We start from the raw sequence: 19,498 nt of genomic DNA, 5'->3' as shown, positions 1-19,498 counted from the left end.
TTTACCAAATTGAATGGTTGCATTTGGGCATGTTATAAACGAATGTTATCACCTGGGCAACTGCAAAATATCACAACTGTTAGAAACAAAAACGTCAATTTTTGTACAGAATATTGATCATACTTGGAACAAACAAATCTAGTGTCAATCAATACTTTGAAGAGGCTTGCAATGATAAAAACAAGCAAATTGTCCACATGTACCTATTTCAACATAATCAGAAACACAGAAACATTTTCGCGTATACAATTGCAACGATTGGTCCTGAATGAGCAAACATGACTGTCCTCTGACAAAAATGCGTCATTTGGCAATGCAACATTCTACATGTATACATGAATTGTTTGACAATATGAACACTGGTTTAGTAATTCTCAATATGGACATCAGCCTATAGTTGAATAGTAAACAAAATCCACGTTATACTGTCCTTACACAACTGGACCACTTTAAATGTATATTACATAAACAGTCAAGGTTAAAGATCTATACAAAAGTTAGCAAACTGGAATCATAATTTTTGCCATTTTATGCATAAATTACATTTATTTACACAAACGATTTGATAAAGAATGAAGCACAAACACTAAAAAGAAACGTCTGTTTGAAAGGCGTGAAGTTGTGAGAATTTTCCGAATTTGTACATAAGGCAAACGCAAAACAATTCAAAAGTACCCGAGGTTTGGGGTATTATTCTGTATACTAAGTTTTGCCCAGCACTGGTCTATGGAAGGGTGTCGTGCAGCCATTTGCGTGTGGTCACATTAGTTTGTTGGAATGCCATATTACTACATTGATCGGATAACAGGGTAGGAGGAGGCCTTTGTCACAAAGTTGAAGACATCTCACACAACTTTTACCTAAGATGATGCGATTCAAGATATTTTTTCAAAATAAATGGAAAGGAGAGGTGGATTCTCTTGTTTAATTGACGATTAGATTGTAGATTTATAATAGTACTCAGAGGTCACCCAAGATACATGGTCAATTTAATATCACTTTCAAGTGATACCCAGAAGGCTTAGTACAGTGCTATTATGTTTGAAGATTTCAATGAATCATTTTGTACAGGAATTGTTGATTGACTTTTCGCATTGATTGATTGATTGATTGATGGATTGAAAATTTGGTGTTTTTTTTCTTGGGGTGGGGGATGGAGGTTCAGTAGAATGAAGAACTATGCTTTGTATATTTGTATTCATAATGTAAGAGGATTCCGAATACATCTATTTGTATTGAAACCTTTTTGTTGACTTTTCTATTCATTATCGAGCCCCTTACTGTCCTCTGAAAATATAGTTTTTGTTGTTATTGATTGTTAGTTTTTTTAAAACTTTTTTTTTGGGGGGGGAGGGGGTTGGAGAGCATTGATTTTACATAACATGACCGATGATACGTGCTACTTGTTTAAACTGAATGTGCCTTGTGAGCGTGGTGCATTCATAGGGAACGGGGTAAGAGTTATGACTTGGTGGGAGATTATTTAGGCTCGGAATTCTCCCTCTTTTGTTTCCGTCAGGTGAGGGAGGTCTTGACTGACAACTCGTCTGATGAGCTCAGCATCGAGGTCAATGTTACGAAGTTTCAACCAACGTAACTCAGGGAGACCTTGGAGATGATGGGTGAGAGCCCTGACTGCATCCAAACTGAATGCATTGTCATCAAGGTGAAGCCATTGTAAACCATGCCTAGCAGGAAGGATGCTGATCAGGTCCTTCACGTCATCATCTACCAACCTGCATGCCTTGAGCTGCAAGAGTGTAAGGGATGACAGTATGTGGCTGACATCTCCCACCTGTGCATGCAGGTTGGTGCCATACAGTGAGAGATTATCCAACCTGCATCCTTCCAGTGCCTTCAATAGATTGACAACCTCATCTGGTGATCGATGGTGCATATACAAACCAAGCCTGACTATTTGTTTCTGCATGCAGAAAAAGCTGTGTGATACATGCCCCACATCAAACCAGGACTTTGCCTCAATGTGAACCACAATGTGTAATTGAGCACGGCGCTGTTCATCCACCTCACCAAGTGTTTCCTCTAGGAGGCTAAGCTCCTCCTCCTCCTGCTCAGACAAGTAGTAGTTAACCACTATCAGCCCAGCTGACTTCATGCTGTCACTCAGAAGAATTCCCCTGAGAAGGGTAAGCTCCTGCTTTCTTACATGCATTTTAAAGAATGTACCTTTAAGTGGTGGAGTGACATGCTGTAAGTAGTAGCTCAGTGGTTTCAGGTCTTCGTTACTCTCGCAGTCTACCCAAGTTGGTCTGACTAGTTTGGTTGCCAACTCTTCTGAACCAGACTCGAATAGCAGCAACCGAGCCAATCTCTGCAGTTTCTTCTCGTCACCTTGCATCTCTTGTATGTGATCCAGAATGAGACCAGCAGCCTGCCTTGATCTACCGCAACAAAATCTCAGCAGGTATTCCATTGCATGAACATTGCCTTCTCTAATCTGCTTCAACTGATGACGGAAATCATTTTCGTTATCTTCTAGTATTTTCGCCAGGTGACATGCTGCGAAGTATTCTTGGATGGTCTTGTGGAGGAAAGTAACCAACACCTTTACATCCAGACCACTAGTGTATGTTTCATGTTCAACAAAACCCAAACGAAAACACTCATCCAAGCAAGACTGACAATCCTGAAATTCAGTTTTATCGAACATGAGTCTTTCCCCTCTAGAGTCTAATAACCCTTGCAATGCAACACGCCCCAAGCCATCAATGATGGACATCAAGTAAAACATCACCTGATCATCATTCAAATCTTTATTGCGGCGCTTGAAAAGAGCCAGTGCAAACTCTGCGTACAGCTCAGTAATTCTCTCTGGCAAGGACTTTTGGTTCTTCCAAACAAGGCACAACATCTGGGAAATGATTGGCAATGCAGATATATCACTCAGATTGGTATTGACATTCAGATATGAAATCAATGCCTCTCCCATGTCATCATCAGAAAGGTTTAATCTGATGTACTGATCTCTGTCTTGTGCTGTAAAGCCACATGCCTCAACAACTGCATACTTTTGGGGACCCCTCAATACATATTCAGTCATGTGTGGTCGAGTTGTTACCAACACAAAACTTTTTGTAAGGACTCTGCTGTGTAAGATATCCTTAACCCTGTACACGCCCTCCTCAGATTGCAAAACATGAGATGGAATTTCATCTAATCCATCCAACAGCAAAGCAATGCGTGATTCATGATCATCAATGAACCCTTTCACTATGGGTTTTGTCAGTTTGGTGTTTTGTGCTAGAATTTGGTCAAATATGGCATCCAAAACACAACTAGATTGCTGCATTTGCCTCAGCTTTATCCAAAGCACAAGATCGAATCTACCAAGAAGGGGTTTTGAACTAAGTGTGATGCAAGAGTTTGCAACTTTCACTAACAGGGTTGATTTACCCGTCCCGGCCCCACCATAAAGGAGAATCTTGATTTCCTTAACTACTTCTGGATTTAACAAATCATCCAAGGAATTAAGAGTTATAGTTTGATTGACATCTAACAATCTTTCTCCTTCTCGTAATGCCACAAACCTTTCAGATTTTGTTTTGCCTGGAATGTTCTTTTGCAGACGGAGCGGAATAAAGAATTCAATATCTACCTTACGTGTCTCCAGTATAGGGTGTGCAGAAATAGTCGTTGCAGTTTGCTTGTAGTTGTCAATAATTTGTTGTCGCAAGTAGGCAAAGGTATATGGCCCCTGGAATTCGGTGATTTCTGAAACAAACCATACAATTGTAATGAGTAATTTACTAGAGAACAGATGAACATGATTCATTACAATTCTTTCGAGCTACAGTTCAACAAAGCCGACCAATCTGCTGGTCCAAGTCCTCGCACCACCAAATATTTCTTTTTTCGCATTCAGGTTTGTTATCTTTATTCACAAAAGTATTGAATTACATCTAGTTTCCCATTTAGTATGGTTAAATGTACACTTAGAAATTTTGAATAAGATTGAAAGTTACATATCCAATTTGTTTTTAAATTTGGCATTCCCAAGATTACAATACATGTATTGATAAACCATGAGGAGCATGAGATTGATGTTACACACAAATAGCCAGTCCCTTACACTCTTCAAACAAACGCAGAGGTGATGAAATCAACGCGGAAATTCTGATCACACCATGAACTAGACAAAGAAATTACTAACTGTAGCTGGCGGTTAATTCTAAAAAAAAAAGGGCGAAACTTGACAATGCTGCATGCTGTTTCCAGGCCATTTTTATTACGATCTTACGTTTATCCAACATCCACCGAACCACACACTTTTTAATGCTTCAGTGTTCATTCCTGGATGTATTCGTGGGTGCATGAGGACATGCGGACATGTGCCCTTCCCAGCCCCCCCCCCCCCCCCCCGCAAAAAAAGGAAGGTGGGCAAGCAGAAGGAAAGTTTTCAATAAGCTAACGTAAAAATTTAATTACGTTGCTTAAGAAATGAGCTAACACGCGTTTCTCTCCGAGTATGGTAATTTGATTGGTTTTAATGTGATTATATGTGCTTTACCTTTCAAACTTATTGAGTGCTGAAATTTGGTTGATAACAGAGTCTTAAGCCTTAAACAGACAGTAATTCATGTCAACAAAAGTATTTCATGTGATTTCTGGTATACCATTGTAAATTAAGCACAAAAAAATTATTCAGTAAATTAAGCAGACCTATTTTAACGGCTTGAAAAAAAAAGGTTTTGCTTTGTCAATCAATCATATGTACCAAGGCTACTAATGTCATGAAAATTATGATTGATTAAAATTTATTTGATACCTATCAATTCTTTGATAATGTCCATTCTACCGATCTCAATGAGAGCTGTGCATAACACTCTACTCTGATCCCCGCCGGTGGATTGTCGGCGCCTCCATTTGTCCAGTACCTTGAAGATCTGTTGTTTCTTGTGGGAGATCTTTGCAGCGCTTAAACCCAGATGTGTAGCAAGCTTCCGCGAATCAAAGCCAAGCATCTCAGATATCTTGTGTAGAACGGAGTCACTGATACCTGCAAACGGTCAAGAAAGTCTCTGTGAAAATGTCTGTTATGTTCAGAGTAAAAGTCAATGGTGAATGCATTGTGCCAGTTATTGTTGAGATAATTCATGGAGGGGGCAGTTACTTGAAACCATGGCTACCACAATACCGGTACTTCCACGATTAAAGGGAGCCTATTTTGTAGTGACTGTGATAGCGTGCAGAGAATAGTCTCTAGTCCTTCTTTGCTGCCTATTTAATCATTTCAAAATAAAATAAATTGATAGGCCTCATAAATTGATGAATCAATTTAATTAACAACTTGGTGGAAAAGCAAGTTGTATTGTCCATTTTGGACAAAAATAATTTCCGATGAGGAAAGAATAACAACGACAACGTTTCCTATGATGAAAGTTATCATTACTGTGAAACACTGAGAAAAGCTTACCTGTCTCAGCTTCTATTGGGGTCAGTGGTATGTTTTCCTCAAGTGACGATTGTTGACCATTTTCTGGATTCAGATTTTAGAATGAAAACAAATTGGGTTAACTGTATACCGACGCATGAATCCTCATTCCAAATACCACAGCAAGTTCATTTGAGATTCCATGATAACTGTTTCATACAATATAAAATTATCTGAATGGATTTGGTGAGAGAGTACTTAGGTCCTACATGTCTATGAATTATAATCTCATGATCATAATGGTTATCGGTACTCAATACCTAGGTCCCAGTTAAGGCAACAAAAAAAAAAGGCTCCCGTTTCTGGTATGCGCGCACGTCACCGTAGCCATGCGGGTCAGCAAAATTTAAAAAGATGATGTCTCAAAACTGCCAAACTCACTGGTTTGACTGAAATTTTAACGTGTTTTTAGATGGGGTTACAATCGAGTATAAGCTTTGTGTGGCCTCTCTGGGCTCCCATATATTTTGCACTAAATTTAGTCAGGCACCATTTGCAGCACAGCCGACATTTGAAGAAGAAAAAAGTAAAAAAACAAACAAACAAAAAAACGGCGTCGCCGCACCACTTTTGGGGCAAGCTTCATACCACAAGACTTTGGGGGGGGGGCCTAATAATGGTTATATATTATTTTAAGCAATATTGTTTTATTTTCTCCTTTTTTTCACTCATTAAACATGTCTTTACAAAGTTTTGGCCAAAAATGCAAGTCTTGCTCGGCTATAACAAGGAAGAGTGATTAAAATGTGGCGAATCCAAAATCATTTTATTCTTAATATTACGATCACGCACAGTTTTCTTTTAATAATATTTCAATTTCCATTGTTATATTGTTTTCCTTTCAAAATACAAATATCCCCTTAGGACCCTTACCTTCACGTTGACGGCGGCGTTTCTCCCTGTGTCTATCTGCAAAAACAACACAAAACACTTGTAATTACTTTGAAGAATCTCATACAACAGGGAAACAATTTTCGTTATAAGATGTATAAAGAGCACAGCCACTATCGTAGTGGTGCGATGGTAATATGCGCACAGGTTCTTGGACTGTACTGTGCAGCAATTAACCCAAGTAGGTGCTACACAAGCCGTGCAAATGACGTCCTTGTATCTTTGGGAGCGGTTCGCTGCTCTAGTCAGGTTTGTGGATGGGAAGATGCATGCTGCTGCACGGTACAAAGGCTGTACTGTCTCAGTATCGTGAATTAAGAACGTCTTGCTCCAAGACCAACACTGTCAGTGAACTATCAAACTGACCATTTTGCCGAGGAAAACTGAAATGCCATACATGTAATTAAGGAACATCAAAAGCTCAGTTTTATTATGAAATCACTAATATACACACAAAAGAACAGTAAACAAGAGAACAAAACCTCATGAAATCATGAGCTCACTTCATGTATTTTCATGTGTCAATGTTAGGGACCATTAGGAATGGTGCATCTACGGGAGAAGTATGCGGCTCAGAAAAAGTCACCTATTGAATCACTATATTGCGTAGTTAGTTTATAAGGCACACTCCCGGCAATGTACATGTAACATCAAAATATTGAAATGTATTATGTACGCCTGGTGAAATTATCACACAAATAATGAGTTAATAGGTCATTTTTTCGAGCCACGTGCGTTGTCCGTATGCATACAATTCTAATGGTACCTATTACTTTTGTAATATCTTGAGTCGTAATATTGATTATCTAGTTTCAAGGCAAAAGGTTTGAGAGGATTTCCATTGCTTCTCTAACCCTATACAATTAGAGACGTGCCATGAATACATGAACAGAAGGGGGGGAGGGGAGTATAAAACAAGTAATCAAACGTGCCTTGAATTCACTGTGGAGGGGAGCATAAAGCAAGAGAACAATATGGAAAGACAGTAACGTCCAACTCTGTGATTATACCAATAGGAACATCACTTACATATTCCAAAACAAAGTGCCGCCAGAGCCACCACAAAGGCGCCAATGCCTCCAACGATTCCAGTGATCTTGTACGCAGCATCCAAGTCATGTCCCCCACTTCCAGTTGCAGACGGCGTATTTGTAGTCGTGTTCATGCTGCCAAACTCTGCCATTTCTGTTCTTGTAAACTTCCTTTTCAATAGAAAATTACAAGCGCAAATATTATGTGAGCTACATGCGAGATAGCGAGGTGTTTGTTATCTAGACACTACAATATTATGAACGGATTTTGTTTCTAATCCGAGGGCGGATCCGAGGAAGTGATTGGTGTTTCTAACCACCTTGAAATTGGTAATTCTTTATGTAATGAAAAAAGTCTTCATTTTTGGTTTACATTCTTCCAGTGTTGTATGACTCGAGTTCAGGACTCAGACTTGAGTCACATTTTTCGTGACTCTCTGTGAATTTTTTCTTCTGACATAGGCCTACTGTCATTTTAAAGAAAACAATAAAAGAATGTCATTTTAAAGATGCATCTAAAGACTACTTTCCGATAGTAGTTCATTTTTAATTCATTGAAGGCGTGAATGGGCCCTTTATCTAGAGAACCGTACCAGTTGCACTGAAACTTTGTAGATGTATGTCTATAGATGGGAATGCGTTATTGATGAAAATCAATATGAGGTTATAGTGCTGTCATTACGTAATTTTATATAGATTTCTGACATTTTGAAGATTATCGCCATATTTCACCAACACAACATGCTCAAATCAAAATTCTTTTTGTAACAGGTTTAGGTACCGTACATGACTTTTAAAACAAACAAAAGGGTAGGTCCAATCATCATGAAACTTGTTGGAAGGTAGATAATGTTACTAGTATGCAAAATTCAAAATGACGTACATGTACAGATGGCGTCATCAACTGATTTTTAATAAATGTTTAAATTTTTTTGTGTGGCTACTAGCAAAACTTTAAAGTCAATGCATTTAATACAAGAAATTATCAATTACATGACTACGCATTGCCAAAAAAAACCTCATAAAAATCTTAGGCAGAGAAACCCTGTATGTTCTGTTTTTAAACAGACATAGACCTCTAGTTTCTTTTATGGAATTATTGTTCAAATTTTGAAGAGCTATAACAGTACCTTCTGGGATATTGAAATAGACAAAATGTATTTTCAATATAAACCGTAGTCTGCCTACTCTTAAATGCATCTACATGTATAGGTTTTGTTACATTACTTCATGTATGTACACTTCACATTTTGCAGTCTGAAGCAAACTGTTACTCCTAGTTCATAAGCTAGCCTTGAACCTCATCCAAAATAACTGACAATTTTCTTACCCCTTTTAAATTCCCAGTCAAATCACTAAAAGACGAAGTTTTTTCACTCTGATGTATGTGTAAGAGCACAAACAGTTGAGGCGTTTGATGGGGCGGATCTGGTAAAGATGGCGCTGGACAAACACAGCATCGTCATCAAGTCGCGTGACATGGTTTATATATAGAACTTGGGATTTTTGTTTTGCTGCATACATGTACCTCACACGTACCAGTACAGTCTGTTTATCTGTTTATCTGTGTAAATACAGTATTTACTTGACACTTGAGTTTTAATTTGGACCTTAGAGACAGGTAGCTCCATGCACTGATTCTATCTACAGGCGTACTTTGTTACATTTCAATCGCACACACCTCAGCATCTGTGTACATATTTATTTCACACTTGAGTTTTGGACCTTAAGATACCGTAGGTTCATGCATTCTATCTACATACATACATACAAAATGCACTTTGTTGAATTTCAATGGCATACACCTCAGCATCCATTTAATTCCACTTTTGTATCTTTAACCCTCAAATAAATGCCCTATAATATTGTAAAAATCTTGCTTGAACCCTACACATGAACTGCAGTCCCTGGGGTTCGTCATAAATTCAAATGAAATGGAAGTCCGGCTTCCTACTGATCAAATTGAACCGATTGTGGAGTTATATCGTTCCTAAATACCATAACTTGGCCGACTGCACAGTTTATTGCACAAGTAATTTTGAAACTGGTTCTTGCTTTCCAGGAGTACAATTGGGTCCCTTGTTTTACAGGAACCTTGAAATCAGTATTAGATGCAGCACTTAAGGAAAATGGAGGAATTTTCACACAAAAATGTCATCGACAAATGAAGCAAGAATTGAATTGCAGTGGTAGGTTTCTAAGTTGCCCTCTGCGTCTCGTTCTATTTGCCTAAAGTGAGCAACTTGTACATTTATAGAAATGGATGCATTCAAAAGTGCATGGGGAGCCTATGTAAATTGCCTTGCAATTAATCTTAGACTAGGTTTACACTATGTTCCCGGCGGTCACAGCAGCCCCGTTTGCCCGAAACGTAGTGCGCCGTGGGATTTTGGCAATTTTTTTTCTCCGTAGTCCAAGTTTTGTTAGGTCCTGCTAAGTTTTCTCACGGTTTATCACGGTATCTGTGATGGGCCGTTGGGAAAAGGGGCTGCTGAGTCCTGGAGGCTCAAAGGCGCACTACGGTTCGGCCCGCGATCTACCACGAATGCCCTGATGGGGTCCCTCTGGGGTCCCACACTTTCTAATCAAAGTCTGACACCTTGTTCGCGTTCTGTCAAGGCTTTCTACGGATGAAACGTGTACGCCGGGCAGCTTCGGAGCAAGTTTGTGCCCACGGTATGAAAAGAAGGCCTCCCAAGCAAAAACAATCATTGTATGCTTTTACACTCCCTCCCAGACAGCGCTCACCGTATCCGATCATAGTAGAACGCAACGCGCCGCATCGCACTGGGTCTGTAAACCATGACACATCTGGACGCGCCATGATTGAACGCGACGAAACGGCTACCGTACACCCTAGCTTGCCGTAAGAAACGAAGCAAAACGCGACAAAACGTGCAGCAACCGTGACAAAACGCCAGCTAAACGTGGCAGAACGTGACAAAACTTGAAAGGACCGGTGAGATGCCGGGGAATGCACATGCTTCCCGTCCTACTACGGATCGTCTCCAAGTTTTGTTACGGCCTATCACGTACTGTCACGTTTTGTTGCGTTCACCCGTTTTACTACGGCCTACTAGGTTTCTCATCCGCACCGTGACTGCCGTGGCAAATTTTCCGTTTCCTTGACGACAGCCTTGATCCTTGACATTTCCTGGTTTTCATGAGTTCAATTCCATACCATCTGTTTGTATTGCTTTACCTATTTGGTTGCCAGTTCAACAAACTTTGCAAAATTAAAAAAGGACCTTGACTGCAGTTTACTTTTCAACAAAGAATTTCACAATTTTTTATGAGACTTTTCTAATTCCATTGTGGCAATTACACACTCGAATTGACTGGTAAAACCTAGTTTGGAGATGAGTGGAAATAAATGCATTCTTCATTTATTCAGAATAGGAATTAACTCACCACTCTTTGTAGTTGCTCTTTTCTTGAGCAAAAAAATGAACACAAAATATGCCCTCAAATAACTATAGTGTAATACCTCTTTGAACTCTCCAACATGAGCGCACATACCTGCCCAGCAGGCCTATTAAATCATGTGACTGTTGAAATACATGTATACCGCATCAAATATACCACAGTGCTACCTGTTGTGGGATGTCGGCACAATCATTCTTTAATATAGATCCGTGCTCCCAATATTCAGTGGTGTTCAGACACCCCCCCCCCCACTCAAATAATATTCAACATTGTTTACATTGAACATTTCCCCAATAGTCAGATGGTGTTCAGACAGTTTAAAAATCTGGCCCGGCATCCATGGCAATCACGGACTGTCACGTTTGCCCATCCCGTCCCCTGGCGTTGTCTCACGTCCATACCGTTTTGCCCACGGTGGCCAGAAACGTGATTGCCGTGGCCGCCGGGCACATACATGTAGTGTAAACCTAGCCTTAAAACTAATGGCAGATGGACTGCAAATGAAACCAATGTTCACATTAATTACCAGGAGCTGTTGGCTGATTGGTAGTATGGCTTTTGTTCATTTGTATTGCACATAGACGGTAAAATACTACACAGTATAAATCATATGGGTGGATGTCATTCACTTGAACTTAATAATAATAATAATAATAAAAAGATATTATTATTATAGAGCGCCAAATTGCCATAATGGCCTCAAAGCGCTAAATACAAAGATAAAAAGCAATCAGTTGACTAAGAGAATAAAGCTGTGGTGTGTAGAACATGACATGTAGTTAATTTCACTTCATATTCCGTGATACAAAGCCATTGCTCTCTTACTCTGCCGTAATGCATACATGTAAAGGTTATATTCTTGCTGCCCGTACAGATTCCCGCTTTGCTTTTCAGGGGAAACAATCGAGGGGAAACAATAGGGTACCACCTAAGTCTCTCTGGCAATTACGCGAGTACATGAATGTCTACGGTCACCCTGATGCCAAACTGTGAAGAAGACGTTCCAAGTACAAGTTCAGAATCGTGTAACTAATGAACAATGATATTGTCGTTTCTCTTCGATCAGAAATTTAAGTATCGTGGTTTGTCGGTTACACGATTTTAAACTTGTATTTGGAATGTCTTCCTCACAGTTTGCAATCAGGGTATTGATAGACATTCATTACTGGCATAATTAAAGCAATTTACAACTCTTACCTTCTTGAGAAAAATGGAGGGCTACACTTTCAAGTATGCAAACACTCCCAGTACAAATCAATGTTATAGTACAACTCAATGTTTGTGAGCAGACTTCATAAATGAAGGCATGCAAAGGCTGAATGCCACGTCGTCAATCTGATGAAACCCTCGCATGAAAAATCTTATATATGACGGCTTTGGTATCGACATTTGCATATTATCTCTTTGCACGTGATCTCTTTGTGCCGCACCCACTTGATATCCACCAATGAAACTGACAGATATTTCTAGGTCATTGTTAATCAAAGAATCTTAACATCAACCTGTTGCGTGATACCCAGGGGCCCAGGTCTCCAATTGGACGGCGCATTAAGGAATACACACAGTACATGAACGACACCTCATTCCCAGGGATATTGCAAAGTTCACCAATCACATGACACCAGGAACCCATCAATTTAAACGGCACGTCAGCTTATTCCCAGGGGTGTTGAATCGTTCCACACTTAGGTGACACCAAGAACACTCTTGGTGGATGACACATAAACTTGATTCCCAGGGACTGTGTCATGTGACGTGATTGGAGGGTCACATGGCAAATTGTACCTCAACCAGAATGCACGTACGCTTAAAAAGCAGCGACCAAAATGGATAGTGATAGGATATGATTACAGGATTGCATGTTAGCATTACAGTTGTTAGTTTCATTCAAGAGGATTTTATCTCTTCGGGTCTATTTTGTTACCATTAAGTCACTTTGCTGTTTCAATACTGTAACAATGAACAGGAACAAATTAAGTATTAACATAACTTTCACTGAATGGGAGATTTGCGGTAACACCATGTGAATGATATCTCTTTGTGAGTTGTGCGGTTCTAAGAACCAGTTGGTTTAACTCGACGTTTCGAACAGTACGTTCTGTTCGTCAGCAGTCTCCTGATGACAAACAGAGCATACTGTTCAAAATGGCAAGCTAAACAAACTGGTTCTTTTCAGAACCACACAACTCACAAAGAGATTTCATTCACATGGTGTTACCGCAAATCTGACCTCCCATGCATTGGTCATGTCCACCACGCTAACCCTTAAAGTCTCATTTAACATTTAACTTTGTTATAAATGATGATACATGCTCACATAACTGACATATCTCAGGTTAATTGAACTTGACAAAGTTCCAACGCCACATAGGGTAAAAGAAGTCAAGACAACAATTAAAATATAGCCTCAGATATCATCACATAGTAATTCAGAACATTTTGAAAATTGTAAAAACCAATGTCAAACCAACAGCACTCTTCATTTGAATAATAGACAACAGGTGACCGAGAAAACTGTCTCTAGGGATTCCACATGTACACTGTCATTAGCTGCTCAGGGGATTGCTCTCTATTTGATATAACACCTGAACCAGTTCAATGGATAGGCCTATACCTGTACCACGTACGACAAGTTATTGCATCAAGACTAAGCTTGTCCAGTTGGATTGGACCTGAAAGTCTCATTGAGGACATTATAAATGTACCCAATGCAAGGCCAGCACATCAAAAACAGCTAAAACTTTTTGAAGGAGTATTTGGAAGTGAACGTATCCAAGATCCAAGACCCCATAGCGTGCCAGAAACCACTCAGCAATGACATTTGAACCATCTGCATCATCAATCATCCTGCATCTCTTTACAGGCTGCCGTTGTCTGTAGTCTGTAATCTATTCGAACTGACATCATCCCCAAGATAAACACAAATTATAACCAAAAATCCCTACAAATCACACTTTGAACCAGCCAGACGAAAGTAAACAAACAAAACACTTCAAATTATTCCTGGACACTCTAAAACAAAAAAAACCGCATAAGCCTAGCCACATGGAGCCTCAAAACTACAACTTACACACTTTATTTTTGTTACCTGTCATGCCTGTAGGTTTCCGTAAAGAAATAAGGCGAAGCATTTCCAGGACAGCCGTGGGATAAGTTCCTAATCCATTTACAGTCAAAATAGGGTTGTGTATAGCATTCATATCACTCACAGCCTATCCGCTAACCATACATTTATTGCCAGAAAAACGGTTCATCTTTTTGAAGATCTCTCCAGGGAGCAACTTTGTCTGAATGTGTACATGTAGGCCTAAGGACACAATACTGGCAACCAAAAGTGGGACATTAGATATATGAAGCAAGATGAAAGCTGCATGCTGTTAGTTTTCTCTGAAATTGTTGGGAGAAACGACCCTTTATGTGGAAAACAACATTGAATTCAGATAATAGGCCAACTATTTTTCATTGCAAGGAAGATCATAACCGGCGCGGATCCAGGGAGGGGGGTTTTGGGGGTCCCAATAAACAACCCAACTCTGCCAAAAAATTTTTTTTTTTATAGAAATTCCTTAAAAAATTACGAATCCCCCCCCCCCCCGACAACCAAGAAAATGATACTAAAATACGCACAGAGCCAGATTGGATAGGAGGTATTTGTACACTATTCTGTGATATAGTGGTAGTGTAAATAATCGTCGGATTTGAACAGCGCCCCCATTGAAAGTATGGTAAGCACATGCTTAGATAACTCAATATCAATATACCCAAGAAATTTGATTAATTATATATATCAAGGGTTTTGGAATTATTGCCTAAAGTGTTACACCACATGCACCCATGATAATCCTGCTTTATGTGTAATACATACATGTATGGGGAAATGCCACTTTCGCCGTGCGCAGCGTCAACAAAAGTTGTGTTGCGCAGTAACCCTGGGTTGAAATTTTATGAATTTGGTAACAAAAGATACAAAAGACTTTAGGCTACAAAGTCATGAAAGCTTGGGGAGTGGAAAAAATTGTCCGCAAAAAATATCGCAAACAAAGTATAGGGATTCCCCCTCCACCCGGCTCTTTTAGGGTTTAAGCATTGCATTTTTGTACAACTAAATCTGAAAACTCTGAAAATTGAACAACATGGATTTTATCCATTGGATCGTTCATGTGGCCTGCTGGCTACCCGTACCCGGCCAGTCATGTGTTAGCTGGTGGCGCTGTGTATGGTGGTACCCTTGCATATTACATTGTGCACGCACGCTCCACACATCGTGTGATGCAGTGATTTTTCCACGTCAAAGGTCAATATTTAACCTTTTATCCAGCCAGGAAAGGGTTCTGATCAGTGTTGGCCGAGGTTTTTCTACCGTAGAAACACTCCCTTTCAACTGGTGAAAGAGATTAAAAGTACGCTCGTGATAATTTTTATTTGCCGTTGTCATCGACCTTTTCATCGCCTTTTCTTTGAAATTATAATTCAAATATGCACAATGTAATCACATATTGCTGTAAAATCGTAAAAAAAATATAAAATTTTGTGGGGAAAAAATGTTAAAGAATTGGAAATTTTGTTGGAAAAGAACCAGTTAGTTTTTTGTTTTCCGATTAAAATTAGAAACGTTTCATCTCTGCAAGGGGCAAGTTGGATCAGTTTAACTAACTCTGAATGAACACATGCTAGTCGACGATGGTTGGACTAGTCTAGTCCACTATTCAGGACCAGCCTACCACAGCTGGTCACGCCATGATATAGCTGGTTATAGCAATTTTACATAGCAAAGTGCAGAGGGGATCAACTATCAACAAAAATGGCGGAAAAACGAAAACTGCGAGTGCTACTAATTTCATTCTCATTGCACAGTTTTTCCACTTAACTTTCACTTTTCCCACCATTGTAGAATAATAGTGGTGAGTAAGGTGTCCTAAACCACACAACCACTATTATTTGTGTAAATAATCAAAAACGTCAAGTGTTGTCAAATTGTGCGGCAGACCACTATTAACTCATGGTCGTTGACATGACTTTAGTTCGACTAGAGTCGTTGGTACGTTCACTACGTTATCTTCACTGTGCATGCACTAGGTACGTCACGAACCAACCACTAGTTAACCATTGGTCCTTGATCCAACTAGACTCGTTATTGGTGCATTATCTTCACTGCGCATGCGCTAGGTACGTCACGAACCAACCACTAGTTAACCATTGGTCCTTGATCCAACTTGCCAGAGGCTGGCTACAAATGCATAGTGTGCAAATTCATCTGCAGCATTCAGATATAAAAAGTGTGAAAGTATTAACTTATCACAGTCCTGGTTGCCATGGCAGTAGTGAGTGATGACGTTGTCTGCTGACTTTGGCTGTGGAATCGTCTTCTTGTATTATCTCTGGTAGTGGCAGACGTAACTCGTATTGTCTGTGACTAGAAGAGTCAATTCTTCCTGTACAAAAAAGGTACATTTTAAAAAACAAAACCTACAGAGTCCTACCGATGTTGTTCAATGTTGTACAGGCAGATTGGCCACATAAAGAGGTCTAGTTGTCATGCCTATCCAAGCAGTACATTTGCATTGTTCTCTAAGATGGCCGCTCAGCATGAGGTCTATTGAAGTAGTGGCTTGGCTGTACAGTACTGGATTATTCAGTACGGCAAAACCAGACATGGGATATTAGTCAATTCTTGGTGTAACACCTTAACCTTATGACCAGTTCCAGTACTTTGGCCAACACCCTGCTCAACTGCGCAATTAAACAACACACAACAGGTGCTTGTCAATGTGCCACGCCTGCTACATGTAAGTCTAACCAAATCAATCCAACGGCCCGAGAGTCTGAGCTTGCTAGTCACCACAGTATACATTATTGGATGGGACAAACTCCCATTGTCTCAGAATTGGTAGTTGAAAGTTGACTGCTGTTCGTGTTGCTCTGCTCAATACAGGGTGTATCAAAAAGGAAACCCAGATGTAAATGTAAATTATAAAAAACTAATGAATATTTTGAAATAAGTTAGAGATCATATGCAACGCCAGTGTGTCCTCTTTCCAATGATACCTTGATTGTGTGTCTGTGGTGAAGGTACAATGCACCCTAGAATAAACAAAGTCAAAGTATATCAGACTGACAGACAAACATAAAAAAGAAAGTTACAAACAAAAATAATTGTTTGCCTACCAACCTGGTATTTGTTGGGATGTTAGCGTAAACACACACATATTTTCAGCCTAAGTGAACCTACCATGATACGGGTCTTGACACACATCCATGCTTGGCCAGTGTCAATTCATGCTGTCCTCTTTGGAGGTTTGTGGCCATGAACTTCCTGTATGCATCTTCATCGGTCTCTGCAAGCTCATGCAGCATTGACCAAAAGCACTGTGCCTGCTTCATCAGGTCATGTTGGATGCCTGTCGCCATACTTTACTGAAATTGGAAAAGAAAGGAGGACAATTTGAAAATGGCGTCCGCGCGATATTCGCAACGGAGCTCTCGCCGATAAATGGTAAATTTCACTTTTCATCCAGATTGTAAGTAAAGCTTAGTATCATGATCTTCAAATCATAAATCTGTAATTGTATCTCAGGTGGCATCAAGTAATTCTGCGGCCGTTTTGAGGGTGCAATCTGATGTTTTTGTTGGAAAATGGTTGGGTTGTTAACTGTTTGAAACGCCATGTAAGTACTATCGCCAGATTATGTCCAAATGTTAAAAATAATGCAGGGGCTACTGTTGCGGCAATTGCTATCGTTACAGCAGCGTCTGGCTCCCTGACCTAATAGTTAATGTCCTTCGTACAACTGCATGTGCGCACATCACATCACATGACAGCGATAAGGGTCTGTGGATGAACAGTTTGCCACATGCATGCAAAATCATAGCAGGGTACCAACGAAATCAAAGAAAGTGTTTTTGTTTTGAAGTAGATTTTCGATTCAAAATGTTGAATGTTTAATAGCACGTTTTGTATTGATCATGTGTATGCTCCAACTTTTATGCAATTTAAGGAAAGAATTCCATAAATATACATGTATGGACATCACTAATTTTTCCGATAACATGTCCTAAAAGGCCAAATTTGGCAGGGAAAATATTGAAGCATTTACTGAGAAACACTTGGAATTTTTCAGACCAGTCTCATAGGGTTTGTGCACAGGGTGGCAAGTGCTGTCCAGGTGGGATATTGAAGTCTTTCTGCCTTGTTTATCCACAGACCATTGTTGTCATGTGATGTGCACACACGCAGTGGTACATGTAACTCCGATGGGGCTTACAATGTGTACTGAGACTTGGGTAATCGTTATCTTCAGAACACCTCTATTTTTTACCGGTTCCGTTCCGTTCAAAACTGACTTTTGCATGACTGTTCAGTACCAAAACAACTTTTGCGGGCCAGTCTTTTGTCTTCAGATTAATAACTCATGTTTGGTGAAATTTTGAAACGCACTTTCAAAGAAAATGTGACTTTCCTATTTTTTTTTTTTTTGCAATCAGCGACGCAAGCCACACAGAATGAAAGCCTGATGCTGATTGGCTGATAACAAATTTTTCAAAAAATATTATTTTTTTGATAAGCCAATCAGCATGATCAGCATCGAGCCTTCATTGCATCAAGTTTTCACTGTCGCCATAAATTCGAGCCTGTTTTCTGGTTGTCGTCGTGGTCTTTTCAAATGACTCTTTTACCCCATAATTTCCCTCATAAATCAAAGACATGCCCACTTGCCACAATATAATAAACAAAATATTCAAGAAGGTGTCCTCCCTTGAATGATTGAAAAAAAAGTGATGTACGTATTGAGTGTCATTTAGTCAGCTGTTTTGATGAGTCCTTTCTGCCTTTAACCTTATATAGGAACGGGTTCCTAAAGATAACGATTACCGAGACTAGGCCTACTACATGTACTAGGCCTAGTACATGTACTTAAAAAAAAAAGGCGAAGTTGGGCACCAAGTTACTCTGGCATGTCAGACGGAAAGAATGCAGCATTCAGCATTTGTGTTCAAAGTCAATGGAAAGTCAAGAAGATTTTCAAAGTATTTTCTAACCACATTGGAAACGCGATTCTCTGTCCCAGATTCATATCTTTTAGGAAAGAGTTCCATACTGGGCCATGACCTGAAAAGTACCAAATCTGATGAAGAAACACAATTTAAGGAGTGCAAAAATTCTTAAAACACTTTAACCACCAGTCACACAGTTTGCCAACTGCACTTGCCACACTTGCCAACTGCGCGCTGAAGCGCGCACCCGACGATTGTTTATCGGCCAACTTCGGCTGCCGTTCTACCTCTGCCGTGATGCAAGTGAAGACTCATAGTTAGTGCAGCAGTGGTGCATCAAACAGGCATCCGGTGCGCGCTTCAGCGCCATGCCGCGCCGCGCCCAGTCAGTTGCTGTGTCACGCGTAGGTGCTCTATTTTCTCGTCCACACAACCGACAGCAACGCGAGGCCAGGGAAAGATGGCCGTAAAAAAGGCTTCCAAAAATTCGTGATTTTCATGGCAAACCACAACCCATCCAAAACAAACAAAGTTGTTTTCGGTAGTTAAAGACCTACTTCATACATCCATCAAGGTATTTTTTTTCTCAAAAAAAGGATTTCGATGCATTTTGACGGTATTATTTCACAGACAAATCAACTAAAAATGAGGTCATGAATTTTTCGATTTTTTTCAACGACGACGAAAGTCTCCCAAATGTTGTCAA

The 19,498-nt window shown here is 39.8% G+C and overlaps 1 protein-coding gene across 1 annotated transcript; it reads right to left on the bottom strand.

The window, feature by feature from the left end:
* Nucleotides 1–655: 655 nt before the first annotated feature.
* On the bottom strand, nt 656–11,033 carry LOC119733302. Its single transcript, XM_038206900.1, has 5 exons — nt 7,373–11,033; nt 6,326–6,361; nt 5,435–5,497; nt 4,787–5,017; nt 656–3,732 (listed from the first exon to the last, which is right to left on the bottom strand). The coding sequence occupies exons 1-5, from the start codon at nt 7,524–7,526 to the stop codon at nt 1,484–1,486; spliced, it is 2,733 nt and encodes a 910-aa protein (XP_038062828.1). The 5' UTR covers nt 7,527–11,033; the 3' UTR covers nt 656–1,483.
* Nucleotides 11,034–19,498: the final 8,465 nt, after the last annotated feature.

The sequence above is a fragment of the Patiria miniata genome, unplaced genomic scaffold (genome assembly GCF_015706575.1).
Source record: "Patiria miniata isolate m_02_andy unplaced genomic scaffold, ASM1570657v1 HiC_scaffold_25, whole genome shotgun sequence".
NCBI lineage: Eukaryota > Metazoa > Echinodermata > Asteroidea > Valvatida > Asterinidae > Patiria > Patiria miniata.
This window is presented reverse-complemented; position numbering and strand designations above follow the sequence as displayed.

Excerpts from the sequence above, each read along its gene's own strand:
- LOC119733302 (XM_038206900.1), bottom strand. The coding sequence starts at position 7,526 with ATGGCAGAGTTTGGCAGCATGAACACGACTACAAATACGCCGTCTGCA. Across the intron at positions 6,362-7,372 it reads GGCACTTTGTTTTGGAATAT|ATAGACACAGGGAGAAACGC; the intron begins GTAAGTGATGTT and ends TTGTTTTTGCAG. Across the intron at positions 3,733-4,786 it reads CATTATCAAAGAATTGATAG|AAATCACCGAATTCCAGGGG; the intron begins GTATCAAATAAA and ends GGTTTGTTTCAG.